The sequence below is a fragment of the Lynx rufus genome, unplaced genomic scaffold (assembly GCF_022079265.1).
Source record: "Lynx rufus isolate CCGP_SWC_20201006 ecotype Redwood Valley unplaced genomic scaffold, mLynRuf1.p SCAF_2, whole genome shotgun sequence".
Lineage (NCBI taxonomy): Eukaryota > Metazoa > Chordata > Mammalia > Carnivora > Felidae > Lynx > Lynx rufus.
In genome coordinates this window covers 121434089-121451123 of record NW_025814834.1, presented here as the reverse complement: position 1 = coordinate 121451123, position 17035 = coordinate 121434089, and the positions used below count along the sequence as shown (strand labels likewise).

The 17035-nt window shown below is 38.6% G+C and overlaps 1 protein-coding gene across 1 annotated transcript in view; it reads right to left on the bottom strand.

The window, feature by feature from the left end:
- Nucleotides 1–17035, bottom strand: part of SPAG17 (sperm associated antigen 17) — a 215282-nt gene that overhangs the window by 27056 nt on the left and 171191 nt on the right. The window contains exons 30-35 of the mRNA XM_047085237.1: nt 16724–16868; nt 14828–14982; nt 5611–5799; nt 3814–3959; nt 3580–3710; nt 1703–1830 (exon numbers count right to left, since the gene is read on the bottom strand). Of these exons, the coding sequence (XP_046941193.1) occupies nt 1703–1830; nt 3580–3710; nt 3814–3959; nt 5611–5799; nt 14828–14982; nt 16724–16868 (894 nt within the window). The remainder of the gene's footprint in view (nt 1–1702; nt 1831–3579; nt 3711–3813; nt 3960–5610; nt 5800–14827; nt 14983–16723; nt 16869–17035) is intronic.

The window sequence follows — 17035 nt, the reverse complement described above, 5'->3', positions numbered from 1 at the left end:
TAGGAACCACTTGTTAGGGAATACGGTGGTCAAAAACATACGGTCCCTGCTCCCAAAATGTTTCTCAAATAGAAGGGAAATTGGTAAGAGAACTGGGCACGCTTTCCTCTTTATATGCGTTACCAGGAACTTGGATATATTAAAATCCTGTAGCATTATCCAGTGCTGTCCCACTGGATAGCATTTGGGGAGTAGTAAGCAATGTCGCATCATGGAAATGTAGCCTAGCTTATGAAAAATGCATAAATGCACTGTTGCTTATTACCCACAAGCAGCCCAAGACATCTGGAATAATCAGGCTTTCACTTTCTGGTTTCATGTTCATTTTGACCTTAGAGAGATTCTCTGAGAGAGAAAAATCATCCCATAGATCTGAGTGGTCTCTGAGCTCACTCTAGATTAAGCATGCCTCCAGAGTCTTCCCAGGGTCTCTTGGGGTACATATGTTCTGCCTCGGATTAGACTCACAGCTTTATGTTACCCTTGTAATTGATTTTCAGGAGTAGTGTGCTTTGATGCCCTACGTCCTGTAGCGTGCCTGATGTCCTCCATTGTAAACTGCTATTCAGTCTGATGCCTGGTCAGTGATAACCCTGAGGGGCTTGCCTGGGCTGGGCCACTGTGACTGGGCATAGAAGGCCGGAGCCATAGGAGTTGCAGAGAAAGAGAATAAACTTCTTTCATTAATCTCAGATGTGGCATGTTATTTGTCATGAAGCACTACTTTCAACCTGGATATAACCTTAGTGAGTCATTTGGTGTGGCCTTTCTATTTTTCAGATATGGAAGTAGAGGTCCAGTGTGGCTTGTCCCCTATCCCACATTAATAATTGGTAGACTCAGGACTAGAATTCAGATACTTTTCACTCATTGTGTTGGTTATAGCCGCCAAATTACAAAATAGGACTCAGAGGTCTTTGTTACCTTAAGTGTTCATTGTCTGTGCCCTTGCTATTACAAGGTTGTGCAGGGGAACAAAAATCATCATAAACCAAAAAACGTTGTCCTCCCCACCTAATGCTTGAATGTCTCTCTGATCATATTATCAATGTCCTCATTGATCTAATAATTTATCATCTAACAATATACTGGGCCTATTACACAAATGGCTTGCAAAATGAAGTGTCAAGTCTTGCAAGGTATAGGACTTCATGATTCTTGCTCAAGATCTCTAAGACCTTTTCTTCCATTCTTTAAAAAGACTTTCGATGGAGCTTCTCTAATCTGACATAATCACAACGTCTACTTTTTATCATTGTAGTTGCGTATCCTTTGTATAATCCTTCACATCATTCTTACGTGATTCAGTTCGTGCATTAGTAAATTAGGCAAAAAAGGAGACCTGAAGTTGGGTGTTAAAACTAACAAATAAGAAATGAGAGAAGGAAAGTTTTCTGTATTGCATAATATCAGTAATTCCATGATAGGAGAGGTATAACACGTGTTACTTAGAGTGGATATTTCCATACTATAGGAAGACGTTTGAGCCTGCAACACAGGCTAAAAGAAATAAAGCTAGTCAGGTATATTTCTCCAAAATCTACAAATGTTAAAAGTCTTCAAATATAAAACTCCCGAGCCCATTAACAGTTTATGTAAGAATGAAAATATATGAATATATGGGAGAAGACTGGAGACTCCAATCCATTGATGAAATAGATGTGCAATAGTGTAGTGACTTTGCAGCAGAAAAAATTTATACCTCGACTGAGGGAAACATCTCCCACGACCTTGACTGGAGATTCGGAGGAACAATTGTATCTAATTCTTTCTTCATTAGCCATGGTGATGCTTCACAGAAAGGGCGAAGGACAGTGATGCTCAGGGCACCTGGTTCAAAGAGAGTTATCAGTGGATCATTTCTCTATCAAATACATTCTGAGAATGCAATAGGTTTTCACTAAATTCAGCGAGCTTTTTGATAAGTGAGACATAGTGATTATGCTTAAGAAGCTTACAATCTAACAAGTAAAGTAAGGCTTTTGGCCACTGTAACACCTAGAGACTGGGTTTAGATAATCTGGAATTATTCATTGACACCTTACTATTCTTCAAAAACCACATCCAAGTCCTGTCGGTTCACTTGAGCTTACCCGCTGACCTACCTTGGATCATCTGCCTCTGAGAGATTCTGTTCTGGGCTAGAGCAACAACTAGCTTTTCTACCCAGCTCTACTCTGCGAGTGAACCTCCCGCTAGCAGTCAGAGTGACTGATTATGTTAGTCCATGGTTTAAACTCTTCTTTGACTTCCCACTGTTCACAGGACAAACCCGAGTCCTCAGTGTTTTCTCACCCTGCCCTAACTTGCACTACCCCCTCCTTCTGTGCCCTGGCCACTTCAGCATTTTCCTCCCGGTTCTCCAAGGCTTTTTGCTTTCTGCTTTGTACTCTCTCTTCCAAGAAGGCTTGGAATTTTTTTATTTTAATTTTAAATAAATAGTGGCTATTTTAATTAGCTGCTACTTATCCACCAGCTCTTGGTGCCAGTGTCTTCAGGGAAGCCTTGTAGACTACAGCAGGTTCCTCTGTTAATGCTCTCATAGAACCATATTCCTTTCCTTCACAGACCTTACCCCAATTTATAATCACACAATCACAGTTATTGTGTGACTATATAATTAATGCCTATCCTCTCATTAAACTCTAAGAACTATGAAAGCAGGGTCCACGCTGTCTTAGCTCACATTGTATTCCTAACACCCAGCCAGTGTGTTTGGCACATGCTGGGTTATCTAGATGCTAAATAACTAACAGAGCAATTTGTGGTGAAGCCTTGCACAACCAATCAGAGCACCCCACTCCCCATATTCACAAAGAACAAAGTTTATTTTATCACGCACACGTGCATTGATACACTAAAAGATATAAGTGCGCAGATGCAGGCATATTCATAAATGAGTGCAAAGTATATACCACCAGAGAAAAGACGAAACATAAACCTAAGCACAACCCATTGGTTTCATTCACAGATAATACGCACGTTTATATCTATGTTTAAATGCACATATAACATACACCGATGATGCTTTCTTAATGCAATACGTATCTCGAACCCTTAGCCACACACTGATTTCTTTGAAATTGATGAGAACAGTATAAATACACAATAAATATAATTATATATATAACTTATCTTATATTTCAGGCTGACTTTCTAACTCACATATCAAACGTATTTTCTTTTCTTAATATATTAAGTTCATCAAGGCAACACCTTCAAAAAAAAAAAGAACTTACAAGTGATATCTCACTTTTCTTTTTTTTTTCCCCCTAGCCAGATAAAAGGAACACATAAATAGGATCATAGATACATACCTACCGTACCTAAACTCCAATTCAATTCAGATCTGCTTACAGGTAGGAGAGGGGCTTATATACAGTTTACATACGTTGATGCCGAGATAAATCTTGGAGTGAGCATAAGTAGCTGTATATCAGGTTGACATGGCAATGTGGCAAGTAGAGTTGAAAAGGGAGAAAAAGGGAGAAAGTAGAGATGACGTGGGGGTGGACTGGATAAGGGGGCTGGATGCTGGTAAGGAGACACAATGACTTCCAGACATTCTGGATTCCCTACCTGGCTGTTCTTGTATTGGCTCCTGGAGAACTACAGTAGTTGATTCCCCGTATGCCAAGGATAGGTATTCTTCTATGTCACTGTCTCGAAGAAGTTCCGCTCCTGATCCATCAGCATAAATGACAAAAAACCTATTTGAGGCAATAAAATTGAATCGCGTGAAGTATTCAGTTAAAATGCTCCTGAAACTTAAAATTTAAAATAAAGGTCATGGTATTATTTTTATCATATTACCTGGGTACATGTTCACCATAGATTTGCAGATGATTCTTATAAACGTGAGTAGAAGATAAACTATCATAGCCTTCAGTTTTTTCATTTGGATCATCTTCCAAATTGTTTTCACATAGCATAGTTGATACACTACCATCAGCCATTACCTACGGGACAAAGTATATAACCAACTAAAGAAAAGAAATGTTGTAAAGCTTACATTTCTCATTTGAGAAAGCATGCGATCTGTTGGTATATCCAGAAAACCAGAGATATTTATTTCCAAGGTAATACTCACTAAGTCCAGTTGGCATTAATAAAAGCAAAAACATCTCTACTTACAGACCACACCTAGACTATGAAGACAAACTGGAATACACTCAGAGTAAGGTGAGTAGGATCGCAAGGGACTCAAAATCTTATCTGAGCATTGGTTCACGAAACCGGGGATTTAACCATTGAGGAGAGGCTACCCATCTGATAGTTGTCTTGAAATATTAAGAAAGTGGCATTGTGGGAGAAGTTCATATTCTGTGGTTGCAAGTGTGGAATTGGGATTCATGAATAGACTACAAAGGGAAACAGATTTAGCGTGAGAAGAAATGTTCTAGCCATTAGTACTGTTTAGATCTGGTGTGGGTCTCTCCAGGAAGGGATGTAGTTCAGGCTAAAAGATCACTGAAGGGGATGTTCAAGAAGAGTATCAGTGCCTAGAAGAATGTTTGGCCTGAATGTCCCATGTGTTTAAAGCCTAGAGGGCTCAGGCCTATAAGGTGCAATGTCAATTCACTACAAATTAAAATCTGTTAGCAGCCTGAACTCATGCTGGAAAGACTCTCATTTAGCACAGAAAAAAACAAGCTGGATCAGGGCTAGTCTGCGTACCGAACCAAAGCTGGGGACTCTGTGCTATGGCTCCAAATCTGGAAAATCACTGCACCACCTACTAGCTGATACACCATCTTGGGTGAGGAGTGAAAACAAGGAGAAACGCTTGGAGCAGGGGCTGGCAAACCATTTCTGTCAAGGGCCAGAAAGTAAATAGGTTAGGAACTGTAGGCCATACAATGTCTGTTGCAACTACTCAATTCTGCCATTATATGCAAAGGCAGCCATAGACAATGTGTGAACAAATAAGCGTGGCTGTGTTCCAATAAAACTGTATAATGACACTGAGATTTGAATTTCCTGTGATTTTTATGTGTCATGAAATATTCATCTCCTTTTGACTTTTTGCCAACCATTTAAAAATATGAAAGTCATTTTTCTCTCAAGGGCCTATATAGACAAGTGGCCATGGGTTGCCAGTTTCTGGCCTCGCTATAAGAGGATAGCTGTGGTGTGGAAGGACAGAAAAACAGAAGAGAGAGCTCTACCATCTAACACCTAAGCACCTGTCCACCTCCCCATCTTCACACCTACTAGAATCTTCCCTAATTGATATTGCGCACCACGGATTCCCTGCCTAGTCAAACAAACTGGTTCTCTCGCTTTAGCCTGGATACAGACCATTCTCACATCATTTCTTTCTTGTTGGCATTATTTTAAATGTTTAGTAGTATTCCTCCCCTTCCGTTCGAATTCTTTATTTGGCTTTAACGTTTATACCATCCCAACTGTTAGGCTTTTCTATACCCTTGGAAGTACACTTTAGAAGCAGAGATATTGGCATCCATTACTGCTTATGCTAAGTATTGGCAGCAAGTGGATAACTAATCCCAAGGCAGCTAAGGCATAAAGCTGAATGGAAGCTCTCTGGTCGAAATATCTCAAAAACAAAGCCCCAGCCTCTCACTCCACACTAATGGTGCACCTTACCTGAAAGGTATTTCCCTCAGGATCCAGGACCTCACAGATAATCTCTGATGTGTGCTTCATGATGTACCTGCTAGCTCTTAGCTGCTCACGTTTTTGGAAAGGATGGTATATATCACTGCTTGGTTCATGGCAATATGTAGCTGAACAATCCCGATCAATGTGAAGGCAGCCTGTGTTGGGAGGTAACACCTAGAAGGGTAACAGAAAGAGAGAAATTATTTAGAAGGGTCTTGTTAAATTTGAGGGATTTGGAAAATCATTTCAGGAGAAATAATTATCTATAGATCTTAGCCATAAACTCCCGTTTCCAGGAAAAACACATTACCCAAGAGAGGACTTCAGCTTTGGGAAGGCCTCCCTGATAAAGAGGCAAACTGAATAATTAAGATATAATTTCTTCTGTGTCCTCATAATTTATCTACTCACTTTAATATTTCTTTTGGCACCTTCTTATTTAAGATATTTAATAAGAAAATAATAAAGATATATTTTAATTGAAATAAACACACTTACCTCTACTCAAAATGTCTGGAATCCTTCATGTTCTTGGGCAAGAAGTAAGTTGAAGAGAGTCAGAAGCTATGGGACAAATGCTTTTAGGAGCTTTTAATTGTCCCCATTCCTCTGGTGGCTGACAGTCCTTAAGTATTAGCTTTCATGTAAAGATGTGTGGTTCAGATAGACTCATTTTTGACACATAATTCACATACCATAAGTTCACCCTTTTAAAGTATACACTCAGTGGATTTTAGTTTATCCAAAAACTTGTGCAAACATTATCAGTAACTTAAGAACATTTTCGCCATCCTGAAAAGAAACTGTGACAACCACGAGCAGTCACTCTGCATCACTCCTGCCCCTAGCTCCTGGAAACCAGTGGCTATGGACTGCTCTCTCTATGAACTTGAATATTTGAGACATTTCATACAAATGGAAGCATGCACTAGGATACGTTTTGTGTCGGCCTTCTTTCACTTAGCATAATATTTTCAAGACTCATCCATGTTGTAGTATCACTACTTCATTCTTTTTTATGGATGAATCATATTTCATTGTCTAGATATATCAAATTTTGTTTACTTATGAGTTGATGGACACGTGTTATTTTCACAATCTTGCTATTATTCACAATGCTATCAACATCTGTATACAAGCTTTTGAGTGGACCTACATTTTAATTTCCCTTGGATATCTACCTGGGAGTAGAATTGTTGAGTCAGATGATAACTCTATTTTTAACTTTTTGAGGAACTGTTTTCCAAAGGGATTGCACCATTATGCATTCCTACCAGCAGTGCATGAGGGTTCCAATTTCTCTGCATCCTCCCTAACACTTATTATTGTCTGTCTTTTGTAGTCTAGTCATGTTAGTGGTTGGGAAGTGGTATTTCATCGTTGAATTTTTGCAATTCCCTGAAGACTAATGATGTTGAGCATCTTTTCATGTGCTTATTTGTCATGTATATATCTTCTTTGGAGAAATGTCTATTCAAATCCTTGCCCATTAAAAAAATTGGGTTATTAGTCTTCATTGTTGAGTTGTAGTAGTTCTTTATATATTCTGGATACTAGACTATTATCATATATGATTTACAAATAATATCTTCCATTTTATAGGTTGTCTTTCCACTTTCTGGGTGGTGTCCTTTAAAACACACTTTTTTTCACTTTGACAAAGCTTGGGCTTTGGGTGTCATATCTAAGATGCCTTGTCAAATTCAAGGATATGAAGATTTGCACAATGTTTTCTCCTAAGAGGTCTATAATTTGCATTTTTACAGTTAAGTCCTTGCTGCTTTTGAGTTCATTTCTGTGTGTGGAGTGAGGTACAGGTCCAACTTTATTCACCATTTGTTGAAAGACTATTCTTTCCCCCATTGAGTTATCTTGGCATGCTTGTAAAAAAAATTATAGACCACAGGTTGAAAAATACTTAGTTCTAGTCTACTGATACATATATGCCTATCCTTATTCTATTAAAAATTTTTTAATGTTTTTATTTTATTTTTGAAAGAGAGAGAGAGAAACAAAGTGCAAGCAGGGGCAGGGCAGAGAGTGAGGGAGACACAGAATCCGAAGCAGGCTCCAGGCTCTGAGCTGTCAGCACAGAGTCCTATGTGGGGCTCAAAACCACGAAGTGTGAGATCATGACCTGAGCAGAAGGCCGATGCTTCACTGACTGAGCCACCCAGGTGCCCCAATGCCTATCCTTTTCTAGAACCACACTGTCTTGATTACTATAGCTTTGCAGTAAGTTTTAAAATCAGGAAGTGTCAGTCATCTAACTTCGTTCTTTTTCAGGATTGTCTTGGTTATTCTGAGTACCTCAAATTTACATAAGGATTTTAGTATCAGCTTATCAATTTTTGCAAAAAAGGCAGCTGGGATGTTGATGAGGAATGTAGGTTGTACTGCAATCTTAACGAGATTAAGACTTCCATAAACTTAGTATGTAATGTTTTTCCATTTATTAAGTTTTCTTTAATTTTGTTCAGTGATATTTTGTAGTTTTCAGTGTTTAAGTCTTATACTTCTCTTATTAAATTTATTTCTAAGTATTTTATTCCTTTTTTTTAAATCCTCATCACCTCTTTCACCCATCCCCTACCCCCTTGCCTCTGGTAACCATCTGTTTGTTCTCTATAGTTAACAGTCTATTTCTTGTCTTGTCTTTCTCTCTTTTTTCCCCCATGTTCATCTGTTTTGTTTCTTAAATTCCACATATAAGTGAAATCAGATGGTATTTGTCTTTCTCTGATTGACTTATTTCACTTAGCATTATACTTTCTAGATCTATCCATGTTGTGGCAGATGGCAAGATTTCATTCTTTTTCATGGCTGAGTAATATTCAATTGTATATATACCACATCTTCTTTATCCATTCATCTATTGATGGACACTTGAGCTGCTTCCATAATGTGGCTATTGTAAATAACACTGCAATATCTTTCTGAATTAGGGGATTTGTATTTTTTGGGTAAATACCCAGTAGTGCATTTACTGGATTGTAGGGTCGTTCTATTTTTAACTCTTTGAGGGAACTCCATAATGTTTTCCACAGTGGCTACACCAGTTGCATTTCTACCCATGGTGCAAAAGTGTTCCTTTTTCTCAACATCCTCACTAACACTTGCTGTTTCTTTTGTTGCTGAGTTTAGCCATTCTGACAGGTGTGAGGCGATATTTCATCAGAGTTTTGATTTGTATTTCCCTGATGATGAGTGATGTTGAGCATGTATATGTTGGCTATCTGGATGTTGTCTTTGGAAAAATGTCTGTTCAGGTCTTCTGCCCATTTTTAAATTGGATGACTTGTTTTTTGTGTGTGTTGAGTTGTGTAAGTTCTTTATATATTTTGGATACTAACTTGTTATCAAATATGTCATTTGCAAATATCTTCTCCCATTCAGTAGGTTTTCTTTTAGTTTTGTTGATTATTTCCTTCACTGTGCAGAAGGAATTTTGATGTCATCTGAACATTTTATTTTTGCTTTTGTTTCCTTTGCCTCAGAAAACATATCTAGAAAAATGTTGCTCGAGCCAATGTCAGAGAAATTACTGCCTGTGCTCTCTTCTAGGATTTGCATGGTTTCAGGCCTCGCCTCACATTTAGGTCTTTAATCCATTTTGAGTTTATTTTTTTTGCATGGTGAAAGAAAGTGCTTGAATTTCATTCTTTTGCACGTAGCTGTCCAGTTTTCCCAATGCCATTTGTGGAACAGAAGTATTTTATTTCTTTTGACGCTACTTTACATGGAAGTATTTCATAAATTTCAATTTTGGATTGTTCATTGTTAATGTAGAAAATACAATTGATTTTTGTATATTGATCTTACACCTTGCTGAACTTTTTTTATTAGTTCTAATGGTGTGTGTGTGTGTGTGTGTGTACACTGAATTCCTGGTGGATTTTATTCCTAAGAATTTTCTAAATACATTTTTTCATCATCTTAAAAAAAAAGAAAATCTTTTATTTCTTTCTTTCCAATTTGCTTGCACATTATTTGTTTTTATTGTCTGATTGTCTTGGTTATAGCATTCAGTACAATGTTGAGTTAGAAGGGTGAGAGCAAACATTCATGTCCCATGTCTGATCTTAGGGGAAATTTTACCAATAAGGATGCTCTTTGTTAGCTATAATGTTGTTTTTGTTTTGTTTTGTTTTGTTTGTTTTTAGTAGATGCCCTTTATCAGGTTGAAGAAGTTTCCTTCTATTCCTACTGCTTTGAGTTTTTTTTTTTTTAATCATGAAAGGGCTTTGAATTATGTAGAATGCTTTTTCTGAGTCTTATTTGGATAATCATATGGTTTATGTCCTTTATTCTATTAATATAGTGTATTATATTGATTTTTTCATCTTGAACCAACCTTGCATTCTGGGGGTAAATCCTACTTGGTGACAATGTATAATCCTTTTTACATGTTGCTGGGTTCAGTTGGTTAGCATTTTCTTGAGGATTTTTATCTATGTTCATAATAAACATTGGTCTGGAGTTTTCTTGCGATGACTTTGTCTTGTTGTAATATCAGTGTAATACGTACATGCTAGCATTAGTTGAGAAGTGATTCCTTCTCTTCTATATATTGGAAGAGTTTGGGAAAATTATTCAGCGTTAATTCTTCCATAAATATTTGGTAGAATTCACCAGTGAAGCCATCTGGACCTGGGCTTTTCTGCATGTTATGCTTTAAAATTACCAATTAAATCTCTTTACTTGTTATAGGTCTATTCTAACTTTTTAGTTCTTCTTGACTCATTTTTGGTAGTTTGTACCTTTCCAGAAATTTATCCTTTTCATCTATGGTATCTAAACTGTTGGTATTCGTAGTATTTCCTTATAATCTTTTTCATTTCTGTAAGGTTGATAAAAATGGTTTCTCTTTCATTCCTAAATCTAGTAATTTGGGTCTCCCCTCTCTCTCTTTCTCTCTTTCTCTCTCTCTGTCTAGCTAAAGGTTTTGTTGACCTTTTCTATTCTGTTCTTTTATTTATTTCTATTCTTATCTATTTTTTACTTTTATATGCTTGCTTTTAGTTTCCCTTCTTTTTTCTAGGTTCTTAGGGTGGAAGTTTAGGTTATTGATTTGAAATCTTCTTTCTTAGTATACACATTTAGACATATAAAGCTATAATTTTCCTCTATGCATTGCCTTAGCTGCATTGCATAAGCTTTGGTATGTTAAGCTTTTAATTTCAGTCATTTCAAAGAAATCTCTTTGTGATTTCTTCTCTGTGTTAAGTTTTTGTGGATTCCCCAAACTTCTTTCTGATTTTTAATTTAATTCCATGGTGGTGGTAGAACATATTTTGTATGATTTTGAACGTTTTAAATCTACTGAGTCTTGTTTTGTGGTGTAACACATAGTCTTTCCTAGAGAATATTCCATGTGCACTTGAGAATAATGCATTTTGTTGTTGAGTGGAGGGTTCTATAGAGGTCTAGTGGGTCTCATTGGCTTATTCTGGTGTTTAAGTCTTTTATTTTTCTCTTATCATTCATTTTTATGGTATATTGCTCAATCTATTACTGAAAAATGGGCTACTAACGCTTTCAATTATTGTTGAATGGTCTATTTCTTCTTTTAACTATGCCAGTCTTTACCATTTAAAATAAGACATTTTAAATTGTATAATGTACAACTCTGGAAATATTCATGTTGTTGGGAAAATAAGTAAAGTTCTGCACCATACAATGGCCCACGGGACTAACATAAGGTCTAGAGACTCCTCTTCCAGGTTCTTCTTCCTGCCCTGCTTGCCTGCAGTCAAGTAATTTGCCTGCACCAAATTACTACTAATGCAGAATGCGGAAGTAACAGAAGATAAATTGTCCCCCATGCTTGTGCTCAGGACTCAGATCTCTGGAGAAGGACCTCCTCTGAGCCCGCTGGTGTAAAATAAAACTCTGATCCATCAAGATCTCCGAGTGCCGCTTGGTTTTTCCACCAGTGATCTAGCCTGGTTCCATAACAATGTGTTTAGGAACTGTGTTGTTTGGTGCTTAATATGTTCATAATTGTTATGTTTCCTTGATGGATTAATCCTTTTATCATCAGAACATAACCTCTTTGTCTCTGGTAATATTTTATTGTAAAGTCTATTTTGTCTGAATTAGCACAGACACTCTAGTTCCCTTTCAATTACTTAATCTAGGTCTATCTATTTTCAGCCTTTTCCCTTCAACCTATTTGTGTCTTTGACCATATAAGTGTATCTGTTGTAAAGAGCATATATTGGGATCATGTTTTTAAATCCATCCTTCCAATATCTGCTTTTTTATTGGATTGTTTATACTGAGAAGGTCAGAATTACATCTTCCAATTTTCATTTGTTTTCTATATGCCTTATGTTTCTTTTTCCTCTCAATTCATCCATTACTGCCTTCTTTTGTTTTAAACAGATATTTCTAGTGTGCCCTTTTAGCTCCGCTATTGTTTCTTTTACTATATATTTTCAGTTATTTTCTTAAAGTTTCTTGAGGATCACAAATAACGTCAATTTATAATCATCTACATGTACTTAATACATCTTCCAATTTTCATTTGTTTTCTATATGCCTTATGCTTCTTTTTCCTCTCAATTCATCCATTACTGCCTTCTTTTGTTTTAAACAGATATTTCTAGTGTGCCCTTTTAGCTCCGCTATTGTTTCTTTTACTATATATTTTCAGTTATTTTCTTAAAGTTTCTTGAGGATCACAAATAACGTCAATTTATAATCATCTACATGTACTTAATACTAACTTAATTTCAATATTATATAAAGTCTTTGTTCCTATATAGCTCTATTCCTCCCCTCTCCTCTTTGTGTTATTATTGTTAAAGAAAATTACATCTTTATATGTTATAAGTGCATATTCTTTGGAATCTAGAAAGCCACATTCACGTGCAGGACTGTGTGCATGCCCAGAAAATAACTCTGAAAGCCCTAATCTTTCACCCTTGCTGATAAAGAGGATCTGCATAAGCAGGGAGTGAAGGCTAAGTAGAGCGAGCTTTCTCTAGCTTCCAGCTGGAACACTGGAAAAAATACCGCAGCATGCAGACCGAACCCTCAGTAGAGGATGATTCCAAGCAATATGTCAGAGCTTTTCAAAGCCTGCTAAGGACTTCTGTTCCCCAGCTGTTGCTTTTAATGTTTTTGTTTATCCTCTTCTTTGTTATTGCCACTTCAGGCAGCCGTAATGTTAACTTACCACTATTCAGGGAGAAGTCTGTTTGTAGTGAGTAAGCTCAGAGTCAGATGAAACAAAGACAATGCTTGCAAATGGGGTTTCCAGGGAACTGCCAGACAGGTCAACAATGACAATATTTTGTGGTGGGACTTTTGGGGAGCTCTAAGTCTATTCTTCCTCTTTAAGTGGATACTGGCATGCTGGTTTTCATTGCTATCATGAATGTGAGGGTGTTGATTTTCAAGGCTACCATGAAACTAGGGGAGGGGAGGGGAATATGGCAAGTGAAATCACCAGGAATCTTGCCATACTTCCTGAGAATGAGTCTTTGTCTTTCTTTGTTTTTCTGATTGTTGTAATCCTTTGGTTAATTTTCAGCGTTCTGAAAAAGTTGATTTTGACAATATTTTCAGTTTTCTAGTTGTTTTTATGGAGTAGTGTACTTTTGGAGGTCCTTACTCCACCATTCTGGAAGTGTCTCATACTGACTATACGAACTGTTATACCTGCTTCTTGTCTGATGCTTTGGTTAACCTTTTTGTGCTGCTAAGGAACAATGGTGGACAATACCAAGCTCTACCTCTCTTTTTATACATTACCCAAAATCCAGCCTCGCTTGTCATCTGCCCATTGTCCTAATGCTGGTGAGTGAGGAAGTGATGACCAACCCATGGGTGGGAGGGGGTGCAGAAGGCACGCCATCTTTCAGTTCTATACAACTAGAGAACTATAATAGGTGTTGGTAAATTTATTTGGAGTTTTGTTGTTGTTGTTGTTGTTTTCTTTTTTTTCAGTTGGGAACTAAGGTCTGTGTATTTCTCAATCAGGAGTGATTGGCCTTCCAATCCTTTCTCAGGCTGTGTTTTGGGAGATTGAGCAAACCTGGGAGGAACAAGTGACTACATAATAGTGGCAGACACTCAATGTCCCTAAGTTGGATCTCTTTTCTGTTTGGGTCTCCTCCTCCAGTGCCAACTGTCATTGGTTCTAAAATTCCTTTGCCCTCATAGTTGTAACCATTAGAGTTTGGGACTATGATAAAAACAAAAGGCAAAAGCTGGCCTTATCACAGAATCTTAGGGGATTCTCATGACCTCTGGTGGCACACATGGTACTAGATTGTGGATGCTGCCAATCTGCAGAAAAAAATGGACATTGTGAATGTTGTAGAAGAAAAATTGCGCCCCTTAGCCAACTGCAACACGTTACAGTCACGCCTCACTTTCAGCACCTGCCTTGCCCCATAACAGTCTACACTGGAAGAAGAGGGAGAGAAAGGTGGGCGTGCGGGGAGAATGAACTGGCCTTCAGCAGCTTCCACAGTAACAAATGAGCTCTATGTCCATCATCTTCAGGCTTTGAGCTGTCAGCATCCGGTGACATTGTGCCTGACATCCTGGCACTTGTGTCTCTTCTCCAGCAAGCAGAATGATAAGGGCAAATCCTTCTAAGGCTAAAGGGACTGCAGGCTGACACCGGGTGGTTGTGATTAATAGGGAAATGTAGGGAGGTACAGGAGCTGCTAACAATGTTCCTCCCTGACCCTTCAAGAACAAACTGCCCTCCTAGGACCGCACAGGCCTTATGCTCCCCGCCCCCCATCCTGTCAGGACATTAGGTAGAGTGAAGGCGGGCTGGAGATGGGAAGGACGGGAGAATATGAATGAGGTCAGAGGTCGCAGGAGGTGAAGCCGGTCAGGTAGGCACAGGAGAGACCACATGAGGGTGCCTGCCACCTACCACATAAAAGATCCCCAACAACTACATTCTGGTTTAAAACCTTGATCCAAAAATGCCAAAGCATTGTAAGACAAGCGGGACATTTGTTGTTGTTGTTTTGTTTTGTTTTTTTTCTTTCTGCAATGGATTGTCAGAAAAAGGTGAACAAGTAAAAAAGAGATTGAGAAATGTGTTCTAAGAACATGAGACAAAAGGAACATCAGCCGTACATGGCAGGCATGTTCACCGTCCCAGAGCAGTGGGTTCGCTTAGTTGAATGGACGCTTGTCTCTGGCACCCCTCATTTCCCCACAGACCCACCTGATACGTTCCCTGTGGTTTTGCGATAATAGACGTCCCGTCCCCAAAGGTGGCACAGCAGCTACTGTCCTCGCAGTTGGTGATGACAGTGGCAAAGCGTGCATTTTCAATCCGCATGCACTTCACCTGCCTGGTGACCGTTTGAGGACTTTCGGCTGCAAGCAAGTGCAAGGTAAGCAGATGTGACAGGATGCACACATTGGGAAACACGCCCACCTGCTGGGTTTGTTCCTGTCTCCTGGCCCCTGGACTAGCGGTGGGGACGGGTGCTGAGGACTCACACCACAGGGCTGGTGTGTGTGGCCCACTCACTGTCAACGCAGAGTCGTTCTTCCAGAACAACTCTTCCTACTTAATTTAGTGTGCTATTTTGTTCTACTATGTTTATTTTGAGAAACTGAAAACACCCAAAGGAGCATAAATTATAATTTAATTTTTCATATACTCACCAATCAAAAGGTACACTTGTCAGTGTTTTACCGTATTTGTTTCAACATTTTTCATATGTATACAAGAGAAAAATTGCAGGTGAGTTGAAGTTCACTTTTCTCCTAGTCCCTGGGTTTACTCCTTTCTCTTGAAATCTATTTTTATCTTTTATATAAATATGTGTATCAAAAATAATGTATAATCTTTTGTGGGCTTTAAATATGTGTAGATTATATATCACTGTATGTATCATTCTGCACCTACTTTTTTGTACTTAACATTGCTCTGAGAACTTCAGCCCTCTTGATATACAGGTGTGTGGCTATATATGTGTGGATATACTTCATTCCCTTTAACTACTGTATAGTATTCCTTTATAAGATTGTACTGCCTTCTATTTTCCTATTCTGCTGTTGATGGCCATTTATTTACCAGTATTTTGATGTTGGACTTGGATTTGCAAGTAATGCCCTGAACACGTTTCCTTGGACAAGTGTGTAAGAGTGTAGTAAGAGGAAGAGGAAGTGAAGTGGAGTTAGTGCATCGTATGATAGGCACATTAAATTGCCCTCTCCGGTGGCTCTTCTAATGTTCCCTCTAACCAGTGGGGTAGGAAGGTTGTTCTTTACCCATTCACTTGCCAATTTTGTCGCACTTAATTTGGCGACATTTAATGAAGCATTTAATGCACTGAACAAATAAACTCTGGAATTAAAGAAAAGGGAGTCAGAGAATAATTTGTCTTTAAAAATCTTAAGAGGCGCCTGGGTGGCTCAGTTGGTGAAGCATCCGACTTTGGCTCAGGTCATGATCTTGCAGTTTGTGAGTTCGAGCCCCCGCTTGTTTTTCTCTCACACCATCTCTCTGATGAGAGGCGTGTTCAGAACTGAAGGAGGACCTGAGGTCACCTGTAAGCAGATCAGATTCCTTAAGGATTAATGGAAACAGGTGTGAGCACTGATGTCCAGGGTAATTGAGTCATGATTATTTACTTTTAATTGCCACCAATCTAGACCAGTCTAGGTTTTAGTGGTGAAAATAGAAAAAGGTGCTATTGCTATCTACAGCCAGCTAGGGCTTTTATCACTCCCGTGTCTGTTGAGGGTAAAGATTGTAACAGCAGGACCTAAGAGGCTCCGCTCTTGACTGCGCACGCACTCTTTGGTTGACAGAGTTCTTCAAAAAAATCTTTTTCTTGTGTGTGCTAATAAGAGCAGTGAGGCTCCTCCTTGTCTTATTCTAAAGACATCAAATATTTGGGGCACCTGGGTGACTCAGTGGGCTGGGTGACCAACTGCTGATTTCGACTCGGGTCAGGATCCTAGGGTCATGGGATTGAGCCCCATGTTGGGCTCTGTGCTGAGCATGGAGCCTGCTTGGGATTCTCTCTCCCTCTGCTCCACTCATGCTCTCTCTCTTTCTCTCGCTCTCTCTCAAAATAAAAAAGCAAAAGCAAGGATAACTTACTTATTTCTTGATCATCTGGAGGAGTAATACAGTCTTCATAAACTTGATAAAAGGTTGTGATTCTGGTACCATCAGCATGATCCACTATCCGAGTACCATCTTTCTTTTCCACAATGATCACTCTGTCTTCTCGAGTTATCATGACCTGAACATACAAAGGCAGAGCATGATCATTTGGTCAGGTGGGTTAATCCCAAGTGCGTTTATTTTTATGCCTCATTGAATATCATCAAAATCCTGGTTATCTGTTTATAAGCTAAAGTTTTATCTCATCTACTTGGACAAAGCTTTACAACAGTTCCTAGGAGGCGG